General features: G+C 39.0%; 1 protein-coding gene across 1 annotated transcript; it reads right to left on the reverse strand.

Annotated features, from left to right (window-relative positions):
• Positions 1-1761: 1761 nt before the first annotated feature.
• On the reverse strand, positions 1762-24172 carry CHFR (checkpoint with forkhead and ring finger domains). The gene is made up of 18 exons (XM_069871087.1): positions 24065-24172; positions 23613-23757; positions 21232-21331; positions 15201-15310; positions 12857-12916; positions 12486-12698; positions 11300-11515; positions 10788-10944; positions 10399-10553; positions 9663-9825; positions 8858-9000; positions 8322-8441; positions 7928-8011; positions 7144-7214; positions 5707-5794; positions 5424-5531; positions 4298-4370; positions 1762-1992 (listed from the first exon to the last, which is right to left on the reverse strand). The coding sequence occupies exons 2-18, from the start codon at positions 23743-23745 to the stop codon at positions 1950-1952; spliced, it is 2037 nt and encodes a 678-aa protein (XP_069727188.1). The 5' UTR covers positions 23746-23757; positions 24065-24172; the 3' UTR covers positions 1762-1949.
• Between the last annotated feature and the right edge of the window lie 270 nt (positions 24173-24442).

Raw genomic sequence — 24442 nt, forward strand, 5'->3', positions numbered from 1 at the left:
AGCTTATGCTGAAAGCCCATCTGGGGTGTGGGAAGTGGTGAATGAGAACGCAAAGCACATTTCTACATATAATGTGCAAACGCTTGATCTCCACAACTGCACTCAATTTGCTACATGCACAGCCAGAGATAAAAATGAGATCAAAACCAGCTGGGAATGGTTGTCCTGAGAAGATAAAATAGCCATTAAAAAAAAAAAAATCTAAACATAAAATACAAATACTGAAGCAACAGAACATTGTTAATAATACTAAAAGACAGAAACACACTGTTGTTGCTAAAAGAAGTTTCAAGTATTATTCCAGATCCAATTTCAATCCTACTCACAGGAGAAAATGCCCAGAGATTAGGAAGAGAAGTCCACACCAAAGTGTATTTTTAATAGCATACGGGCATGGTCAAGAGACCCATCCTTGCAACAGCTATTTTAAAAAATAACAATCTAAACAGAAACGCATCATTCTAATCAGCATTCATTTAAAAATGTGCACTATTGGAAATAGTTTTTTAATTCACTGACACCAGCAGACAGAATGTGCTGCATCATTTGTGCTCCATTATATCACAAGATACCGTGTGTACGCTTTGTCACACTGAAGTATAAATCCTGCTCATAAAATAAGGCATACTTAAAAACAATGTGGCATCTACAGAGGTAACTTTGTATGCTTTCTTCTCATTCTGTTCCACTCTTCTAGGTATGATGAAAAAGAAAAACTGGTCCCAGTTGAGGTTCGTCAAAGTTAGCTACCAGATTGTGATGAACAGATCGGATCACATCAATTTGTAGGGGAGAAGTGGGTGGTGTTGGGAATGTTTTTTTCTTTTTAATCACGTTTGGGACATTTTCTGAATGACTTGTGCAGAAGGCATGGAAATAAAATCTACTTTTTTTTATGTTAGTGACACCAGTGTCCCCCTTCATCATCCCTATCCAGAAATGCCTTCATATTGCTACAATTCGTCCACACTGAGTTATTTTCGCTAAGATTGTTCCTTCCAGTAAAGCTGCTATATTCCATTTTGTATCATAGCTTTTTCTACATTTTCACCAGTGTATGCATGCTAGAGAACAGCTGCATGGCAGAGGTACATTTTTATAGCACACAGTATCAAACAAAAAAGAAACAAAAAAAATTAACCAGTGTGTCCTACTGGCTGCTCTATGTCAAAAGCACTGTTTGGTCTTCTAATATAAAACATAGCAGAAATAATATTAGCAGAAGTCTGTTCTGCTTCAAGTATTACATGAACTTTAAATGTAATTTTCAAACTTTTGTGCAATGATTTTTGTAATTTCATGTGAATAAAACCATCAATATGACAAAACTAAGAAAAGAAACTGTACTACCTCCACTATACCACTGCACAGATGGTAAAAGCTTTAAGCTGAAACAGCTGTTTAATGGACGGATTTTTTTCTAGAAGTGAATATTAACGTGGTTTCCAGCCCAAATGCAATGGGTAGCAACAAAATATCAGACTACCGCAAAATGCAGTTACAAATATACACTGACAATTTTCTTCTTAAATATTAATGGCTCTTGAAATATCCATCAGATACTTTTACAAAACATTTCTATTTTAAGTCTAAGGATTTTTCTTAGTTTCTCCACAAGTAGTGCAAATACACTCCTTATTCTTAGGTCTTCCCAAGATATGGCTGGTTTGTGTGTGTGATTTCTGTTTATGTTCTTCACTGAAGTGATACAGAGACACTGTAGTCATGAGGATGGAATGCAATGCTTGCTGGACTTTCTTGGGGAAAAAAAAAATTCTACCTTATTCATGTACAGCTGTAAATTCTACAAATTAAAAAATTCACACCAGATTGCCTGATGCAAAAGTTATTCATTCCCTGCTATAGGGGAATTGAGAAGATCCCCTGAAACCTTAAACTGTACAAGCACTGTAACAGGTTTTTGTCCCCTCTCTACAGACTACAAGTGTTCAGTTCTTGAATCGTGTTTGTTCACAAATGTGATTGAATTTCCTAAAATAAAAAACAAAACAAAACAAAACACAACAAAAAGTATTAAAATGCAATACAGTTGTCAGAAGTCGGGCAACCAAAAATAATCAGTATCTTTCACAGGGTATTTTAAATGTTAAACAGTTTAAAGCAGAACATTTACATGCTAACTAATATATCTATTTTTCAGAATATGTTTAGATCATACTTTACCACCATGTTGTCTGTAACAGGTTTTTCAACACCTCTCCCGCCTAACCCTTGTTAGTTTTATTATGCACACAGAAAGCCTGTTATTAAAAGTATTCCTCTATATTTCTGCCTACTTCAAACTCAGAAGACAATTATAGGAGGAATCAGCACATTAATTTTGCCCTATGAGACATCAGTAATTTTTAGTAAAGAGCACTACACAAGTCACTAGGAACTAGAATTAACCAGGCTACTAATGCATTTCATCATAAACATATTTGTTCACTACCTGAGAATCTTCTGGAAAGAAAAAGGTAAGTTTTTCTCATTCTGTATTATGTAGATTCATGCGAACAACAAGCCCACCTTCTTGAATTAAGCAGATAACACAATTTTGTACAAGGCACTTCTTTCCAGCTCCCAAGAATACCTCACTATTCATTCTCTGTTTTTCTCTTACTTGGGTTATACGACCCCAACAGAAGTTGGGGTGTTGAGTGTGTATATGTATGTACACATGGAAGAGATGATGGAAAAGAGAACACAATTTTTCTCCCTCTTGCTGAGCTACATCAAAGATCAGAAAGAAACCTTGCTTGCATAACCAAATCAATTAGCAAAACAGTTTAGCTCAACTAAAAAAATTGTAACTCAATATCTAGGAGTGGAATGACAGGATTGTTTACTTTTATGGAATTTAGGAACTAGGAGCAGCAGCGAGTAAAGTTCTAGGAACAGCTAGCTAATGCTCAAATAAAATAAAAATAAAAAAAAAAAAAAAGAAAAAGCCTGAGTCATTTCCATTCTAGATGAAATTATCCATGATAATACAAAGACGACTGGTGAATGCTTCGATACTGAATTAACTCTCTAACATTTCAAAACAAAACCTCCTTTGGAACACAGACAGTCTTGTAACATGAAGTTACAGACAGCAGCCATGCTTTAAATTACATCTGCAACTTAAATCCCCAATTATTTTTGAAAGTTATTTGGTAAAACTCTCCGAATTTGTAAGAGATGGAGGATGAATATTTTACAAGTCTTTCTTATGATCTGCTTGCATGAGCTGTACAGATTGGTTATTTTCAACCCACAGTACCTGAAATATTAAAGGAATTATACTAAGTACATACGTTCACTGCAGCATTAGAAAGATACTGCAGAATCTACTATTCATTAAAGCAATTTCTCGATAAAGTGTAACAGCTCTTCTATCTTAAATTGCACTGAGAATTTAGAGAATTATTCATATAGCCAGTAAGATTTTTCTATACTCCCTGGAACGAGTTAGCTCCTAGGTAGATAAGTTTTGTTTTGTTTTACAGGTCTTTAATATTTGCCTTATCACAGGTGCATCTTTCGTTAAGAATGAAAAAGCACTGATTATCAGTGGCCTTGATTTTTTTTTTTTTTACATCAAAGACCCTGATTTATTTTGGATGAACATTTCCCATGCGTGACCAGACACCAGAAGTCTGTGGCCCCTAGATGTATTAAAACACTTGAGAAGTAGAGGGTTAATCTCTCTTCAGGCTCAGTATTTAATTTTTACCATATGCCAGATCGCTTGGGTCAGAGGTGTAACACCTAGAAACTCCCCCAAACCCAGGAACTTCTAAACCACACCAAGTTCCTAATGTTACATCTTTCAAAGTTCTCTTGCTTCTCTTATTGCAAATTGTTCCCACCAGTTTACCCCTTCGGAGTACGTAGCACTTCACTAAAAGGGTCTCTCCCACAGTTCCAAATGGAAATAGCATAGGGCTAATTATTGCATATACAATGTTTTTAAGAAGCACCCAGACACAAGCAAATGAGAAGCTGCTTTAGTGGGAGAAGAACAAGAATGCAGAGAGAGTTGTGGGTGGAAAACAAGACTCAAGAAGCATCAGCAATGGGTTACATCAACTTAGAAGTACTACTAGGGGCCTGCTGACATGCACGAAGGGCTTGTTTCAAAGTTGTGTTAAGAACAAAAATGACCAAAAAGCTCACCCACTTCTGTTTCTGCTGCCATAGCATTACTCGTGCAACTTCTGCCTCCTCAAAGGTTGGCTTTCTGACTGTTTTTTTTTTTTTTTTTAAAAAAAGAAACAAAACACCAGACCACTTTCTATCTTGTAAAACTTACATGGCATGATGTGCTTTGACCTGAGTCCGACAGTTACGCCCCCAGTAGCAATCAGGACGTGATGTGACAGTCACTGCAAAAAGAGCAAATGACATACTGCGTCTATCACAGGAGTCATTAAGTAACTTCACATAGATTCCTAAGCCACTGCTAATGGTGGTTACACATCAGAGCCGGCTTTGCAGAGAAACAAGGCATAATTGGCAAGAAACGACTGTAAACTATATTGGTTAACCTTTCTAAAAACAAAGCAAACACTTAGTGAAGGACAATTTATTCTGAATATTAGGCTCATGCAGACTTATGATGAAAGGATTTGGTTCTCAGTGCTGTCAACTGAAATTTTACTGTTTACTTTAATAGAGATGTACTGTATAGTTTAAGACACCAGGCATATATCCAGATACAGATCTATATGAAAGAAATGAGTTTGAGCAGAGTTTGTTGGATTTCCCCACTTCCACACATCCTGTAACTCAGCTGTGCAGCAGACCATTACACTAAAATGAAAAGCAAGGCAAAGGGGAAACAAGGCAGGCTGTCTCTCATCACACACAGCAGCAGAAACTGTTTCTAACAGCAGGAACTAGATGGACAGAAATGACATTTTAAAGTAGAGTTTCAGGAGAGCTTCTGTTCTCAACTGATTTGGCTACCAAGAAGGCACAGTTGCTTCCATGCCATTTTATACTAAAGCTGTAAATGCAAATAGACTTAGAATTAATTTATGAAAAGATTCTTGTTCCTAGCTGAGAGCTGGTAAAATGTGAATCTGTTCAGGAGGTGTATAATTTTATTTAAATAGGAAAATAAATGAAATTACAGCAACTAGTTCCTGTTGACTATATTCTGGACTTCAGTTAATTCCTCTTTTCACTATGTAGATATATTTAATCTACAGATGAGAAATCATACTGAAAGAAAAGATTCCATCAGGAGGCCTGACAATAACTATACGCTAACTTAGCAACTGACAAGCAAATCAATCAGCATAAGACATTAGCACTGCAAAGAGATTTGTGCTGGGCTATGTGATGGTGCTTAAAAAAACCAAGGATACAAAGATAAAACTGACTTTAACTCTTAAATTTCTTTCCCCCCCTTATTGTGTGAAGCTATCCCCCACCTGGCAATTCAGCAACAGGAATATTCTGCCTGTACTGGTAGGCAAGTTCTCGAAAACTGCGAAGGCCACAACAGTAGCAAAGCACTGTGTTCCCAGTAATTCTGTAATCTGGGGAGAAAATCAGTTTGTACATTTTATCAGTGTAAGGCTTGAGAAATCAGATTTAACAAATAAGCCACGATGGCACTAATCACATACACAGAACTCCAAACTTGTTCATAACATTACTGAGTTACATATAGAAAAACAGCTATACATGGGCAAAAATTAATATAAAACATACCTGACAACATAAAAACTCCTCTTTGAAGAGCTAAGAGACTTTCATTTAACATATTTTTCCATGTCAAACCCCTGGATGCCAGGTAATCCTGAAAAGAGCAATTTAAGTGTTTAATCTAGAAAAATCTCCAACATTAAAGAGCAACGAAGCCATTTACCCTCAAATATTTTCAAATCTAGACCTAGTTAGTTTTTCAAAATTGTCTGATGCTGATTACAAGTAAGGAATAAATATCTTTAACCTAATCTGCACGATACTTTCATATCACCAATAAAACCCTCCACTCGGTATCTTTTATTTCTGAAGATTCTACAATCAACGTTTCATCCAGTTTACCTGATTTAGATAACCCCATTATGGCATGGGCAGAATATTATCTATGTAACCTGTCATGAACTTTAACTTGTCTGAAAAAGTATTTAACAAGCCTTGTTCTCCTGGTATATTTTTAGTGAATTATTTTTCTTGTAATATTCCTTCAAATGTTACATTTTGACCATAGAAATTGGCTTCCCTAACAAATCATAGAATACTTAGGGTTGGAAGGGACCTTAAAGATCATCCAGTTCCAACCCCCCTGCCATGGGCAGGGACACCTCCCACTGGATCAGGCAGCCCAAGACCCATCCAACCTGGCCTTGAACACCTCCAGGGATGGGGCAGCCACAGCTTCCCTGGGCAACCTGGGCCAGGGCCTGACTGCTCTCATGGTGAAGAAATTCTTCCTTATATCCAGCCCAAATCTGCCCCTCTCCAGTTTATACCCCTTTCCCCTCGTCCTATCACCACAAGCCTTTATCAATAGTCCCTCTCCAGGTTTCTTGTAGCCCCTTTCCAGGTACTGGAAGGTCACTATAAAATCTCCTCAGAGCCTTCTCTTCTCCAGCCTGAAAAAGCCCAACTCTCTCAGCCTGTCCTCATATGGAAATACTTCATGCAAGTAAAATTCTTTTTATTCTCTTATTCTTTAAATATCTTTATCTTAGGATTTAACAACCAAACACAACTGAATTCAACAGTGTGTCTATCAGTCATTTACTCTCAAAGTCAGAAGTTATGTCTATAATTTTGGCTTTCTTGGCACCTGTCAGACATAGACATTGGAGAAATTAACCATTAGGATTGCATGAAAGTGATAATAGTTGTTGTTGTTACTTTGGGTTTTACAGAAAGAGCTGATACAGAATAGAATGCATCTCTAGAATAAGATGCCCTCTTACACAGAGACTGAAAGAGCCAAATTATCATCCCAAAATACTTCCAATCTGGATACACTAACTACAGCTTTGGTCCAGCTAAATATTTGGGGCTCATAAAATTTGATTTTCAGTTACACAATGCTGCCACTGTAACTGTTAGGCACCACATCACGATCATTTCACAAGTAAGTACATCTTAAACTTTGTATATGCATCACACAATGATTTTTAAACATACCTTTAGGATATCTGACTCGTAGTGGTTGTTATTTAGGACTCCATCTAAACACTTATCACCAAGATTTATTTCTAATCAGAACAAGAAGAAGAAAAGTTACTCTCTCTTCCCCCAATCCCACAGCTCTCACACATTTTCTAAAGGTTCTTCTGTTTCCTTAAATAATGCGCACAGACTCATGTGAGCACCAAGCAAATGGCTACATCCAACATGTGCTAAAGCATGTGATATGTAACTGCCAACAGCAATCAATGACATGATACTGAGATTTTACTATTTCGCTTTTAGTCCACAAACACTACCACTGCTCTGCACAAACTGACAGTGCTATTAAAGTGTATTCCATTAGCCAGGTGAAATCAACTGTTTCAAATTACTTTTAAAAAAAGTCTAAACCCTCAAGTTTCACAAGTCTGCATGTTTAAGAACGTAAGGTTCTTTTCTAATCAGTTAACATCACATGTTCAGAGCTCTTGCATTGATTTGTATGATTCTCTTACTGGGCTGAACTACATCATGATTATTTTTATACAGAAAAGCATTGCGCTCAACAAGTTTAATTTTTAAAGCCAAATATAATATGAAGACAAGAAATTAAATCATCTCAAAATTAAGACACATACCACTAAAGAATTTTTTATGTTTGTGATGCAAAGAAGCCTTTGCTTCCATTCGCATGACTGTGCTACAAAGTATTGTATTTCTTAAATTACCTAAAGTTCAAGACAGACAGACATTATTGCAAAGTGAGCAGGCTCATAAGAAACAGATTATTCCACAATACCACAGAATGGTGCCAAACAGCCAAAACACGCCATCCGAGTGCAGCCCCAGTACAAGTGACAGAAGGGTTGCAGACAAACTGTGCCTGTAAAATAACAAAAGAAAAGCCCTGTAAGGACCTGCCCATGAGAAAACTCAACAGCTGTTCTTATAAATCAATAACAATGCAGCCTTGATAAACTGGGATACGAAACCCACAATTTTCTCATTTAAAATACATTCTATAGAGGAATAACACATTTTATAAGGGAAGATTGTTTCATGTTGTCACTACAAGAGTCCAGATAAATAAAATTTTAATAAACAATACTTCTCAAAGTAAACTTTAGTTTAATTAAAAATAAGGAGATATTTAGCTTTGTAGCCAAGATTTGAAAAAAAAAAGAAGTACACACATTGCTGAGGAGCTACATGAGGATTCTGTTCACGCTCTGCTCTACGGTCAGGCATCGGCTGGAAGCAGCAGGTGCATATTACATGACTTCCTTGAGCAGGACACACATATTCCTGGACAGCTAGATGAATTGAAGACAGGAAAAAAAAAATGACACGACTGATCAGCATACACAACTGCAACCTGGACTAGGAATCTTAGTGAATATTTGTAACATAAGAATATGAAAGTAACAAGCAAGTAATATATTTTTTACAAAGATTCTATGAAAGAGCAGAAAAATGGCAGACTTCTAAACTACACAGGTGTGTAAAATATTTCAGCACGTAGACTAGTTTAAGAACTATCAACCATGAACAGTCTATTCTGGGCAACCACAGAAAAGCCATGGTCAAATCTCATGGTATTTGCAAAGACATCTACGTGAAGAGGTGCTACTCTCGCAGTACTAGGAGACTAAGCTTGCTTAGTTCATAACAAGCATGTGAGTTGTACTTTTTTAGTATCCCACTGCTGAGAAGATTCCATGACACTGACCTGCAGGGAAGCTGGCTGATGTAGACGGCGCATCTCCCAGTGCTTGTACTCCTCCTGCTTCTGTCTCTTGGCCTGTGCCAGGCAGAGTTGGAACAGTGTGTCTTCGATACCCTGGGCACTGTCTGCAGACTATATATGGCTGACTGAAAGAATAAAATGTCATAGAAAATCACACCCAACAAACACAAATATAACTCATATTCCTGTGCTAGACGGGGTTGGTCATACTTTCATATTTTAAATTTGGAATATCTTCATCCAGTAACATATGGAAGTTTACATATCTCAGTACCTCACAGCTGTAAAGACTTCTGTAGTTGTAACACAAAAACTTTGTATTTTGTAGTATTCCCATAGTAGTTTTGGGGGTTTTTTAAAAAAAAGAGTGGTGTAACTAGAAGTGAGAGAACAAGAAAGAGAAGAACAAAGTTGGAATAGTTAACTACAGGAAGAGTTTTTCTGTTTTCCCCTAGGCACACAGCAAAATGCGTTTGCTGTTGGAAGTAAAGAGGAGATATTTTGGTGCCTGGGAACCCCTAGGTCAAGCATCAGCTGCTTGAGTATCGTACACCTGGTGAAAGTAGCATTCCAGACATATGAGGAATTAAGTCATTGCAGCTGTATTCATAGGGTCATGGAATGCTTTATCTCCTGACAAGATCTTAGCCAGAATCCAGTTTTCTCTAAAGCAACAGGATAGAACTGCTGGTCATTAACTGAATCTCACTGGGCTTCAGGGAAGACTCAAGTTTGTGCATTCAAACATAAGTAAATCTAATTCAGTGCACAACTGAAACAGACGTACCTGATATCTGAAGATTCACTATCTACATCTGACAATTCCAACAAATCTTCAGAACTCCCTTCCTCATCTGAAAATGACCTCCGCACCTTAGGTTGCAGCATGTCTTGAGTAATTTTGTTTCTAGCATCCATGCTACGTACATCATCTTCATTACGACATTTGTCTGCCATGAGAACCCAATTCACATTTCAAGACAGAAGAACAGCTCACATTCCTTACCTTATTTATTATCACCGTTATGCTTATTTTGTTTTCATTTCCATAAAACTTATTTTTGAATAACAGAGTTCTAGAAGAGCTTAGTTAAATTCCCCTCTCTGTTAATGGAAGTGTAGTATCAGGCAACTTAAGCTTTCCTTTCAAGAGGCCATAATCAAGATAATTAAATCCATATACAAGCATATTTTTCAGAAGTATCTGAGTTTTGCTGGCCTAATCACTGTCTCATATTTGATAAAAATTATATCCTTCTTCTGACTAAGTAGCAAAATAAAATTAAGAATTCTTAGTATATTCAGTTATAGTATTAAATCACCTCCAATTCTCACCTGGTATTTGAAATATTACAACAAGTTACTGTTATATTTAGTGCACATGTACTGTTATGGCCACATCACAGAAAACAGCAGAGTAATAATCCATCCATAAAAATTTAATAAGCAGCCTGCGCACACACCAATTGTGCAGCTAACGTGTGAAATAACTTCTGATTCTGTTTACACACTGTTCAACTTGCCTGGATGCTGAATCAGATAAGCTTCAACCAAGTTGTTCAATATATGATTTTTACAAATACGTTCTACTGGACAACGACAAGTTGGACATAGAGAAGATCTTTCCATCCATCCTGAGTAGCAGGCAGCACAAAAAGTATGCATACAAGGCTGCAAGCTGCAAAAGGCAAACATGAAAACAATGAAATAAATGCAGTCAAACCACAAATCTTTCATTTTTCAGATACATTCACAACACTCAGAAAATTATTTAGCATTGACTGGACTATACAGATGCACATAAATCTCAAAAGGTTGTGGAAAGCCAAAATATACTAGCCTCTTCAAACATCTGTCAATGAACTTCATATATTCTTACCACATCATTACAGCTTTTGTCAATCATACACACCTTACACAGTCATGCAGCAGTTCTTGGCAGATAATGCAAGTTAAGGTTTCTTCCATCTTATCTGGTTTCACATTTGATGTTTTTGCATCTTCTGAGCCTATTTTAATCGCACATTCATTTGATGCTGCTGGTGGAAGATTTTGACAAGCATCTTCATCTACAAAGACAGAAGATTCCACAGTATGTAGTTTCTGAAGGATTTTTAACCTGATGTTTTAAGTGTTAGGACAAAAGAACTAGAAGATATACACTCATTCACTGTTCAGTGGTAATAGCCCCACTAAATGTTCTTGCTTCACACATAGCAGCTTCTGCTACTGAAGACATTATTCTCATTGGACCAGAAATCAAGTCCATACAAAGCAAGAAACAAATTTAAAAAGGATCGAAGAAGGCTTCTATGAAAAAATGGATATAACTAACTTTCTAATTAAGTTTTTTAAACTACCTTTCAAGAATAACATTAAAATAAAGAAGCGCAGGTAAGTTGTACAATACTGTAGTATACTAGCCTCCTTTTAGTTTCTTCTTAGCAGGTTCCAAACCTTCCTCCTCCCCTGTCCTTTGAGAATCTGATTCTGATTTTTCTTTGTCAGTAACTTCTGAAGTGATTGCGGAAGTTTCAGTATTCGTGTCCAGCTCTTCATGTTCATCATGCAGTGCTCTTGGATGTGCAGATTCTAAGACAGGAAAAGCAGGCACAGGAGTGAAAGCTGAGGATTGTGATCCTGCAAAATAAAGGCAGAAACATGAATATAGTTGCATACAGATACTGGACATGTGAAAACAACAGGTACTCAAACACTGATGATATGCACACATCAATCCAAACATCTGAATAGGAAGAAGTAGAGCAAAAAAAGCAATGTCTGCATAACTATACTACATGCTTTCTGAGCCATCCTGACTAACTGGAAGACCTGGGGCAGAGGAAAGCTGTTAGTTGTGTAACCCTACTTAAAATTCCCCATTCCTCTTTAAATTGTAGGGTATTTTTTTCATAAGACTATTATCCATACCAAGTCTTCCTGACAGAGATGCCAGGCAGAGGATTTATACAATATTGATCATACATAACAGGTCAGGATCACAGAGGAGGGCAAAGCTCTATTTTCATAGCAGCATGTTTAAAAAGTCCCAATGAACTGCTGACAAATGCCATTTTCTAGATAGCCATTCTTGCTCCAGTTCTATTTTAAGAGTTATGCAGCACTGTGGTACTATGCTTGCCAACATTATGCAGGATCCTAGGCTATGGGTCCACATGATATATTTTGGCCTTAGAGTTCTAACCAAATGAAAGGGGACTGGTGGCTGGCAGCAGTAACACTGACAAAGTAGATCCTCAGGGTGACTGCACGAGCATCACTACTTACTTTGTCACACGAGCCACAGATTTGCTAGGTTTTCACCAGTGTTCCACGACAAAACCATACCGTAAAGAATACTTTGGGATTCACGTGCATTTTCTGCCCCTCTGAGCATAAGTGATTCTCACAATCACCTTACTCATCCAGCAGGATTTAGCATGTCTACTCACAGAAAGTTAAAATGCACATATCCACCCGCTATTTTCAGTAGAACAGTATGAAGCAAATGCTAAAGACCCAAATAGGGGTAAGAGACTAATCTGTTAAAATTCAAAACTGGAGTAACAGTTCATCATATCAAACTTTAAATAGCTGACGCAATTCTTACCAGATGTAGAAGGATTATCCTGCTGATCAGATGCAGACTCAATAAGAGAGGTAGAAGAAGCATTAAAGAGGTTAGACGTAGAAGTAGATGGCTGTGGTTCCTCATAGCAAGACTGACTGGCTGACGGTGATGAGGTAATTTGGGTCTCATCATTACTTCTTCCTGTACTTGAGGTATCTTTGGTCACATGGCATTGGTTTTCTACATTAACTTCTACAGTTGGAAGGGGAGAAAGAAGAGAAAGAGATCTGTGTGACAGTCACCACATGGCTTCATGGCTTCAAAATTCCATGGAATCAAACTCTCTCAAGGGGGTTACATTAGTCATTGGAACTTAGCTCCTCTCCATGGATCTTGAATTACTTCCTTACCTACTGGTTCTTGAGTTGCATCATGTTTTGTGTTTAAGGATTCGTAAAGATAAGCAACATCTGAAACAGACCAAAAAATATAAATCAGAATCTTTAAACAAAGCTTCACTAACCTTAATCTCATAAGCAACTTCTAAATAGAAGTGGCTGCTTCCCAAAGTGTCTGACAATGGAAGAGGCAAATCAGGGGTCACTCAATAGTACAATGTTAATACTCCTACTTCAGACGCAATTAGGAACAGCACAGCAAGATCTTTTCTTTTCAGGAAACCAGGCAGAGTAGCTTTTGTGTGATGTTTAACTGGTGCCAGCCAGGCAACCAGAGGATTAATCACTTCTTAAACCTAGTATCTGCTCTGAGCAAGAACTGTATTTTTACTGATACCTTCAATGAAAGTTCTTCGAAGAAGCTTATTATTTCTGAGCTCACTTCTCGAGTTCTTTGATCAATTTTATTTCATTTGTTCGTGAGATACATGAACTCTCAGAACTACAGATTAAGATATGCCCTAAATTTCATCTAGAAACTAATTTAGTATCTATTAATAAGACCAACCAGATAATATCCCTTTCTTCTCCATCCTACTTCAACACAGACCAGTTCCAATGACTCCCTCAAGTTGCTACTTTTTTCCTCTCCAGCCACCTAGACTCTTAAGTCTCACTCTCTCTAAATTCCATGTTTGAAGATGGAGAAGCTGAAAAAGCAAAACTGGAGGCTTGGTAATTCAAATACTTGTTAACCCAAACAGAAATCAGCCATTCAGTTAATTACAAACTACCTAGAAAATTTGCATAAGTAGGTTCTTTCAAGTAGCATCAACTGCAAAAGTGCCATCTTAGCAAGGATTTGCAAGATAAACAAGCCGTACAGACAGATAAATACAGCTTATCACTGCTTCCTGTAATGTTTACATCAAGGAACATAAATCTATCTGTGTATAAATTAACCACAACTTCATAAAGTAAGTATTTCAGTACTGAGTATGCATGTAACTAGAATTTTTTCAATTAACAGTTCAGATGTCTATTACCGTATGAAAACTGTAAATAGCCTTGAGTCTCTAAGTATCATGCTGTGAATGTATCTAATACTGCATCCTCCCATCTCCTGGTATATCCAATTATTTTTACAATAATAGGGGAGCTTATGATGATACAAAGTCTGTCTGTTCACCCAGAAGTTCCACTTCAGAGGTATCACACACAGTTGTGAGAATTAACATTTAAAATAACTCTTTCATCTAAAGCTTTTTCCAGTGAGCCAGTGCTCTCTACTGAAATTTAAATATTATGTACTTCACACTTAAAAGAATAATTGCATACTAATGGACAGAGCCGTTGGCTGGGGCACAACAATACGCAAGTAAAAACAGAGCTTGCCCATTCCTTCTCATCCTCTCCATTTATCAAAGTTGAGCCCCATCTGTTATTTCATAGTAATGAGCAATAAATTCTTTTTGTATATCTTTCCAGTCAGCGTTGGATTTAATGAACCTGTATAACTGAATTAAATGAAAAGGTATGAAACGAAAATTCTGCTGCCTTAGCTATCATTTCCCATATAATTTATCAACATCTTTAAGGCAGATGCCAACAGAGATCATTCATGAAATCTTTTATTAATTTTGTTCCATTGCAAAACCTGAGCATTTGCACCTAAACCTTGGACTCTGACATCTACCCAGTTAACATGTGAAAGAACATGACTTCCTACAAACCAACACCTTGAAAAACTTTGAGGAAGGATCCCTATTAATTTTTATTAAAAAGACCCAACCTAATTATGTTATTTCAGTTGCATCATTCTGAAAAGAATTCCTGAGAAGAACTATAGGCACGTGAGGCATGATTCTTCTTTCAGGTCACACAAATATTTTCCCAGGTTTACCAATTCTACTTTCACTACAGGGCCTTCCCCATCTCTCTTCTATTTTGCATCTTCCCCTTTAAAATAAAACAAAAGCAACACAAACCAAAAAGCTTTTATAGCCTTTCCTTCTGGTGCTAAAAATTGCTTCAATAAAATATCACCAACTACCCCAGCAATCTGACCTCCAAAAGCAGCACTGGGCATGTGACCAGGACCTTATTTGTGACCGTTCCATGCATCAGTTCTTCCAAAGCTACTTCTAGGCACATTACAATTTCAGACAGCTGCTCAGACTCGTCCCTGTAAAAACTGGCACGTCCACAATCTCTCTTACACAGACTTGTTTTTAAACATTAATAAATTATTCATCTTAAAATCAAGTAATTCAATTTTAATTGTACTCATTCTTCTTTTCTCTCATGACTCAAAAAAAATTACTAAGCATGCCATTTAATAATATCATTTACTTACTGTTCTCTGGCTCATTTTTTCTGTAAACAACATAGATCACATCCCCAGTCTGCAAGGGGTATGTCTGCTTCTTAACCACTTTCAGTTTATTGATTACTGTTCCATTAGTACTGTAAAGAGAAAGAATAGATAACTTAGCATAAACATTTTCATAATTACATAGGAGAAGGAAGGGAAAACACACAATACTTAATGAAGAAAAACTACTGGCTGTCAAAAAAAAAAAAGTAAACCAGGCTCAAAGAAACCAAACCCAAACTCCAGAAACAAATAAAAAAATTGTCTCAAAGACAGAAGCACAGAGATAACAGGACATCAAAGCTCATTTGCAGCAACTGGTAAAGAGATGGTAATTGACAACAGACAGACAGACAAAAGATCCCTGATGTTTGGCCAGTGTCTCAAAATAACTAGATGATTGTTTCTATCCAGTAATCTTCACCCTTTAAGTATAAAAAAGGGAAGAACAACAGGAGTTCTATTGAGGAAGTTCTAGGTTATGTTTTCCAATTAACACTGGGAATCTTGTAAGATGTTCACTGACAAAGAAACTTTTCCTGTATAGTCTGAGATGCCACATGGCATTAATTTTTCTCCTCTCTTGTTTCAAACAGTAAAAAAACTAAAATTCCAAGGTTACTTAGATTGTTTGTACTTAAAAGCAAGAAGTCAGCAAGGTAAAAAAACTAGTTATACATAATTAAAAGATGAATTTGAACGATTTATTCCAATATGGATGAAAACTCCAAGATTCATGGAAGAAATTAAATTGGGGAAGAGGAAAATGCAGAGCACTGCTGATTAATGGGGTTATCTCTGCTCCTTCACTATGGGTGATATTTCACACACAAGCTAGGAGTGTTTTAAAACCGAATCAAGCTTTTCAAGTACTGAATAGTGGCAGCTCAGTTGCAACAGGCATCTTTCAGGGCTGCAGCATTCTAGAATTTCAGACTTCTGCCCTTCGAAATCTCAGCAAATAGAAATGAACAGAAAATCTGTTTTTTCCTCTCAAGAGAGCAAGCTGCTGCAGGAAAAGCCAGCAAAGCTCTGCTGCCACCTCCTGGAGACCAGCCTTCAGCCCAGGACACAAGCCAGCCCTCCTCTAACACACCAGTTTCTCTCCGTAGAAGATTTTATGAATTTGTGGATTTTATGAAATTGCTCTGTCATAGTTGCCAAGTTCCAAAATGATTATGAGGGACAAGAACTCATTCTGGGGGGAAGAAATCATCACCACACATTAGTAACCACTGCTTTCACAAGGCAAGTTGCAGAAATAGCTACCCAAGGTCTTAATTGTCAAGTTGATTGTGAATAGCCCAATCTTTTAACTCCTGTACAGTTATACTGACTTCAGTAAGAGCTGACTAATGAATTATTAGGCATCCACGGACCCAAATGAAGTAGGAGTAAATTGATATCATTTAACACAGAAACCCTTAAGCTTTTCTTAAATACATCAGCAAACTGAAGTAGGTGTACTTAGATGTTAGCCAACAACTAAAGGAAAAAAAATAATCCAGCTGCTCCAGATACTTGAGTTAGTCTTTCACTTAGCATTTCCAGTATCAGGCTTCTAGTATGAGGCATTTAACAGACATGGTGACAGAATGGATTAGCGTGGTGGGTATTTTTTAACCAGACGGCATTTGTACATTCCTCTGATGTTTCAAATTAGAATAAGGTTGCCATAAAATATGTAGAAAGTACAGTGAGAATCCCAAATATGAAGGCCATTCATTGGGATTTAACATCAAATTGATACCAAATGCACAGCTACATTTCACTCAGAACAGGCTTACTTTTAGTAAGCAAGCAGATGAATGATGTTCTAAAATACCTTGGTATCCTTCCAAGAAAAGTGCTAGTGTTGCTTTTTAATAATTACTAGCATCTATCCAGGAAAAGAAAGTAATTTATGGTAAAACTTGAGGGTTTTAGAAGTTAACTGCTATTTAAATGCATAGTATCTTGAATACATCGTAAACTGAAATGAGTTTTGAATTCTACTAAGTTATAGAAACCGTTCTGTAGTGTGCCAGTCTCCTCCTTTTAATGTTCACAGAAACAGTTTCAACTGGTAGGGTGAGGGGTATTTAGTAGCAGGAAGAACACCAGCACCTACTGAAGATCGATCTCCAATTTACTCACAGAAAGGGAACATCCACTTGCCCATCACAGGACTATCAGCCTGCTGTATGTACACCTTTCCTGCTCTGAAACATGTTTTACTACTCAGAATCCTTTAAAAACAGTTTGAAGACAACAAAAGGAGATCCTTTAAAAAATTACCTTAGTTGTGTTTAACATTTGTTTCAAAATGGAGAATCTTACAATTGCTTTTGCTTAAGGCAAGCCAACTACAGCCTTCTTTGTGTTCGGTCAGCTTGTATAATTTGTTTTCTTTCAAGCAGTATAAAGCAACTAGTGCACAGTTTGGGAAATAAAGCAGAAACATATCCCAAAAAAGGGCGAGTCTGAATACTTTATTGTATTATTTGCTAGCTCTTGGCTTTTGTTACTTCCAAAGTTCTATTTACCCAATAAATTTGAGCTCTCTACACATTTCCTTTCACCTGCAAATTTATGGTAATTCTTTCCAAAGCAAATCCAAGAACTCATTATGCTACCAGGGAGATAAAAAACTGTTTGCTGCTTACATATATTTGATTATATTCTTTGGCTTAGCTACAATACAGAAAAAAAAAAGTCCACTCAGTTTAACCATCCCACACTAGCTGCCTCCTTCAATGCATTCCTCTTCACCAGAAAAAAATCTGAGTTTGACCACAGCAATGTTTCCAAACTATTTTCCACTTCAGAAAAAAAAAAAAAGCTGATGTTGCAGTATTTTTCCGGGACTCCAAGCATCTGTACTGCCAACTCAAACATTCAAAAATCTTCTTTCAGCCTGCTTGATTCTTCAGAGCTAATTTGATATTCGTCACAAACATTGCAAGAGCCAGAAGGACAGACAACCTTCTGCAAGTACACACATCAACCTGTTTGGTCTCCTGATTCAGCAAACGGCAGCTGCGCTTCATACCAACTCACAGGCAAGCAGAACACACAAAGGACCTTATTCTTTTTTGTCAGATACACAAAACTGTAACGTGCATAAGCAGCTAATGGGTAGTAGGCCATAGGTTCAGCCTTCCTACCACATTACCATCGTAACAGGCCTCACATTTCATTAATATATCATATACAAAATTAACATTAATTCAGCTTTGCTAGTTTTCCGCTGGCTGTACTTTCTGCCTCGGGGAGGGGAGAGCCCTGGGTGTGTGTAGGGGAAAAAGACAACAAGAAGGGATGTTTCTGAATCATCCACAATTCCTTTAGCTTACAATACTATGATATTGGTCTAAACTAATTCTACCAGCTACATGCAACTGATACTAGGGATGGTTTCTCAACCTTAGATTTACAGCTATGCTCCAAGACTGCCAGGACAGACAAATGTAGCTCCATTTGTTGTTTGAAACATCTTGAAACTTCGGATAACATTGGAGAATGAAAATTATAAGCCATTTCCTAGATACCCTACCTAGACTTGATCTTTTTCCCCAAAATTTAGCATTCCACCCCACAGCTTCTTAGGAGTATAAGCCCTCTAAAGATCTATGCAGGGGCTTGCCCTGGTTATCTTCTCTAGCTCCAACCTAGACATGGAGAGGAAATACACCCTCCTCAAGCTTGCAGGTGACACCAGAGCAGAGGCAGAGCTGGGCTGCTACTCAGAGGCACTTAGGCAGGCTAGAGGCATGGGCTGACAGCAGCGTCAGGGTATTCAATAAGGACAATCCCTATGTCCTGCCCCTGCAAGTGCAGGCTAGAGACTAACCAGCAAGGGTTCTTGGTGGATCTTATGAATAAGCATAAGATCATACATCTTGGACTTGTGCCTAGGCATAAGTCAGCAGCACGCCCTGGCAGTGACGAAGGCCTACAGCACACTTGGCTGTGTTAACAGGGGCGTAGTCAGAAACTCAAATGAAATTATTATTATTCCCCTTTACTTGGAACTCATTAGTCCACACCTAAAACATTACATTTGGGGTCACCTAGTACAGGGAAGGTCTTGACAAACTCAAGCGAGTCCAGTGGGTAGCCACGGACATAGCCTGAGGGCTGGAGCTTGTCAAGACATAAGCTAAGGGGTAGGGGAACTGGGCTTATTTTGCCTGGGAGAAGAATTACCCACGAGGAAGTTACTGAGACAGAGATAGGTTCTTAACTGAGGTGACAATTCATAAATTGAAACAAGGAAAACTCAAACAGGATGCAATGGGAGGGAAAAAAAAACACTATGAGGAGAATTAAGGCCTGGAATAAGGGCCCTGAGAGGCTACAGAATCCCTGTCCTTGGAGGCTTTCAAGACCTGAATAGAGAAAGCCCAACAACCAAGTCCAAATCCACTGGTGGCACATCTTGACAGCGTTTGAACTAAGAGACCTCCCGAGGTCTCTTCCAACCTGAATAACTCTATATGGTCTTTTCTACTTGAGGAAATAAAATAAAAAGAAACGCATAGCTCATATAAATATCTGGAACTGAGTTCCTCACCCTTTTAATATCAACGCAGCTGCTCATTGATCAAGAGACAGAAAAGGAGCAGAGGTGCAAAATATCTGGTGAAAGAAGAAATTCAACTAAAGCTCATACATTCTGACAGTGCCTCCAGAAATGTGCACACCATTCAATTAGACAGTTCAAAGGTTTTTCAGAAGATTCTTGGAGGGATTTTTATCAAAAGCTCAGCAGGTATTTGATACTAACCCTGAGCTACAGGAACATTGTATTTAATTGCATTCCAGGATGGTGGAACAAGGATTCAGCACAATACTGTTCAAAACCTCAAATGTGAGATTTCCTCTTTGTGTAAGTACATCAATATATTCTGAAGTGTCATCTCCATCTTTGTGTAAAATGCCTTCTTGACATGAAAAATGGGGGGAGCTGGCAGAAAGTATTATTTGTTTCTTTACTGACTGCAATAACCTGGCAGAAAAAGAATGTGGTTTACAGAAGCATTTTAAAACATCACGGAGTTCTTGAAATGTAATAAACCAAAAGCTTTCAGGAATGTTCGACAAAAAAAATCCTGTCAAAAATGAAGCAGATGAAAATTTGAAGAGGTCTATAACGTCCTCCTAAGAAATATTGTTCCATTCAAATTCCTATCTCAAATTTTATAAAGGAAACTAGAAAACAAACGAAAATCCATTGGAAACCACTCACAAGCCCTGCAGTGCTATTTGTACTCCCACAGTAGCTGTAGAGCTCCACAGGAAATAGTTCCACCAGTATAGCAAGTTCACAGGCCTTCAGTATATGAAGAAGTATGTAATTAACTTCATATACTAAAAGCAATGTCATTAAATTAGCAGTAGTTTCAGTGAGGTACATGCTTAAATCTTTCTACGTTAAGGGCTTTAGTTTTCACACCTCTAACCTAACACAAACACACAGAAAAGAAAATAATTATTCTGGTTAAACAAAAGAAAGCAAACCTGAAATATAAACAGTGAAAATCTAGTAAACATCTTTTATTATTAAATTGGATTGAACAGGCTCTGATTTCCATGTTAGATACCTACTGCAGCTGCTAGACTACTACAGTACCTATGGTATAGGGACTACAGGTATTTTGAATACCAAAAGGATAGGTAACAAATACATATTTTTATTCTACACTATTTTATGCTGCACGTATTTTCTTCCCTACACAGGTGTCTGAAATGAGGCATACTCAGAGCTTTTAAGGATGCTGGCATCACCTTTTTACAAGACTAAAGAAATATGCTACAGAAGTATTACATTTTTCACCCAGTAGACTGTGAATTCCTCTGCAGAGAAAAAATACTTTAAAAGTCAAGAAATCCCAAGTGAAGATGTAAAAGTTGGAAAAAAAAAAAAAGAAACAAAAGAGAAGGATTTACTATCAATGCCTCAAGCAACACACGAGATTTTACTTCACAGACTGAAAAGAAGTTATGAGTAGGATTTCACAGAAGAACCAACCTTGTATCTTCCAATGACACTTGACCAGACTCTTCATCCACTATGATTTTACAGTGATCTCCAGACACCAACTTGTTGCCAGGGAAAGATAAGTCACAACCTTAAAAAGAAAGCAGATTTTCTAGTGTGCTTAAAAATACACATTACACAGAACGATTAGCATTCCACACAGCTATAAATGCACAACAAACTGACTCATGTACATCTGCAATAGTGCAAAACTTCTACTGGCATACAGGCAGCAACACAGTCTAGAATGTGACACATTAGTATAAGCTCCGTGTGCTAATATAAGCTTATTTCAGCCATTTCAAGATGTTTTAGTTACTTCTTTCCCCCCAGTTCTAGCCCTTAGAGGTGGAAATCAAATCACAATTACTCTGTTCTAGAGTGGTACAGAGATTAATTCACACAGACTTGAAGAGGTCAATCTAAATTCTAGAGGCATGCATCACAGCTCTTTTTCCACACAATTGTAACACTTGCATTGGGTTTAACTTCTGCTTAATCCCCCTGTATAGGGGTAAAGTAGTAGGAACCAACTGCTGACAAATAGAAGAGTATCACTGTGCTATGTTAGCGTCTTTTTCTTGTATTTGTTTTTAAACAGGAAAAATTTTCCTCATCTCTGATGAGGAAATTTCTCTCATCTTCCCTTAATAAAGCTGAAGGAAGACTAAAAATCCAGGACTAAGATTTAGAGATATGCAGGAAAAGCCTAATGACAGCATTGCCAGGACAGAATCCTTCCTGCCTACAACTCCAGGACTCAGAGTAAATCAAGTAGTTTTACGTCTCCTGAAGATAGAATGTTCATGTCAAGGCTCCAGGGTTCTTGCGTAAGACACTAACCTCTCCCACAAGCAACTCAAAGTATTTGTTTACACAAAAGTTACACTAAACAAATGCCATTCACTCCCACCTGCACATGTTGTAGGTGCGCTGTATCTCAGCCTGCAAGAACGTATCCAGAAGGAAAGTAGCAGTGACTACAGTGAAAATGTATCACTAGTCTATTCCTAATATTCAAGGAGCAATCAACAGCTACAGAGTTAAGTGTTGCCACACAACTTGGGATGCCAGGAAGCCCAGTAAAGTGAGCAGACTACACTTCATTCAGGAGCAAGCCAACATCACCACTCTATTCTATAGAGTTAAGACTAATGTGGCAGCAGGAAGGACAAAATACTATCAGCAAGCATTTCTAAAACTCCTGAAGATTTTCTAAGGAATACCTAAGACCCAAAGCTTGATATTCTATAAGGACTTGTTTTTTTAATTCATTAGCAAACAATTATGGAAGTAACGGTGCATGTAAAAAAAATCACCTTTTTTACAGCAAGATAACCCTTGACTAGAGCTCAATTTGAAGAATTTACCTTCACCTTAGATAATGATAAGCAATCCAAACGTATATTATCCAATGAAAATAGGCAAAATGTTTTTCCTACAACAAATAATCTGAATTTCTCATAGAGTTTTAGCATCTGGTGTTTGTCCAAGACTATTTACAGATGTGACTAGTCAGTCAAATAGCTTGAACTGATGAACAGGAAATGGAAAACTAGTGCTGTCAGGGCAGCTTAAAAAAAATTGAAACTTTACAACAACTGTTTTCAATACAGTAAGCATAAAATCCTTTAAAATAAAAGCAACTAGTAATAGCCCTAGATTCTGAGAATAAAGCATTCAAATCCACTCTTAGAGAAAGTTCCAGTATTTGTTGCCAATCAAAGAATTAAGGGCTTTTACATGGGCGTTTTCTCTTCTGTGAAGCACAAGCATTTTGCATTGCAATTCCAACTTATTTTAACCACAGAAACAAAATGAGAACATACGTGGGAATGATACACAGAAACTCTTCTGAACCAACAACCATTTTTTCTTGTCTGTACAAGCTGTCACAGACAATCACATTCACTTTTAAAGGCACACAGGTCACAAGCTGGTAATAAAGAACAGTATAGCGTAAAACTTGGAGAGAAACAGATTTAGGCTAGACATTAGGAAGAATTTCTTCACCATGAGAGTGGTGAGGCCCTGGAACAGGTTGCCCAGGGAAGCTGGATGCCCCATTCCTGGAGGCCAGGTTGCATGGGCCTTGGGCAGCCTGATCCAGTGGGAGGTGTCCCTGCTCATGGCAGGGGGGTTGGAACTAGACCACCTTTAAGGTCCCTTCCGACCCAAACTATTCTATGATTCCTCTCTGCACAGAGCCAAGAGGTAAATCCGGCACACAGGACTGCCCGGCAAGCACTTCCAACAGCTGGAAGCACCGAACCCAGCCGCTTCCAGTCCACCTTCCAGCGTTTCAAAGGCCGGGGTGGGGGGGCCGCTGCTGTCCCCACACCGCCCCCGCGCCAGCCCTGTCCCCGTCCCACCTTTCTTCCGACCAATTGTCCATTCTCTTTTCAGCAGCAGGACGTGCGGCTCTGCCTCCTCAGCGCCCAGCCGGGTCAGCTTCCCCCAGGGCTGCTGCTGCTGGCTCCGCTCGCCTCCCTCCGAGCGCTCCATTTGGATTCACATCTGACAAAAACAAAACAAAGCGAACCCAAACGCCACCGTCACGACGCGCCTGGAGGAGGAGGAGGAGATGGGGGGGAGGGAAGGGGAGGGGGCCGGGCCCCGCCGTCCCGCACAGCCCCGGGGCTCCCGGCCCGGCCTCGCCCGCCGCCTTTTGTGTGGCCCCGGCCGCTCGCCCCTTCCCTGCGCCCGGGGGGGCGCCGCCCACCCCGCTCACTTCTCTCCCCAACTCTCCAGCGGGCCCCGAGCCCCGGCGGCGAGGGGCGGGCAGGGGGTGCCGCGCCCCCCTCCCCCGGCCGCCCGCCCTTACGCCCAGTCCCGAGGCGGCTCCTGTCAACAGACATTGCCACCATCAGCTGATCCGCGCTGGGCAGGGCCAGCCCCGCCATTGGAGGCGGCCATGGAGGACGCGCCGCCGCCGAGGGCGGGACTTCCGCTCACCACCGAGACGGCCGCGCTAGAGCGTCGCGTGTTCCGGGGAGGCCGAGCCGCGGCGCCGCACGTAGGGAAAACGATAGGCGTGGGCACCGGAGACGCCGCGGCGGACATCTTGGGCGCGGGCAGGCTCGAGGGCGGGACAAGGCGCTCGCCGCCATCTTTGTTGAGGGCGCATTGGGCGCCCTCAGAGCGGGTGCTGGCGGCCGGCGGAGCTCGTTGAAGCGGTCGCGTCCAATGAAAATTAACCATA

Source organism: Phaenicophaeus curvirostris, chromosome 17 (assembly GCF_032191515.1).
Source record: "Phaenicophaeus curvirostris isolate KB17595 chromosome 17, BPBGC_Pcur_1.0, whole genome shotgun sequence".
NCBI classification, from domain to species: domain Eukaryota; kingdom Metazoa; phylum Chordata; class Aves; order Cuculiformes; family Cuculidae; genus Phaenicophaeus; species Phaenicophaeus curvirostris.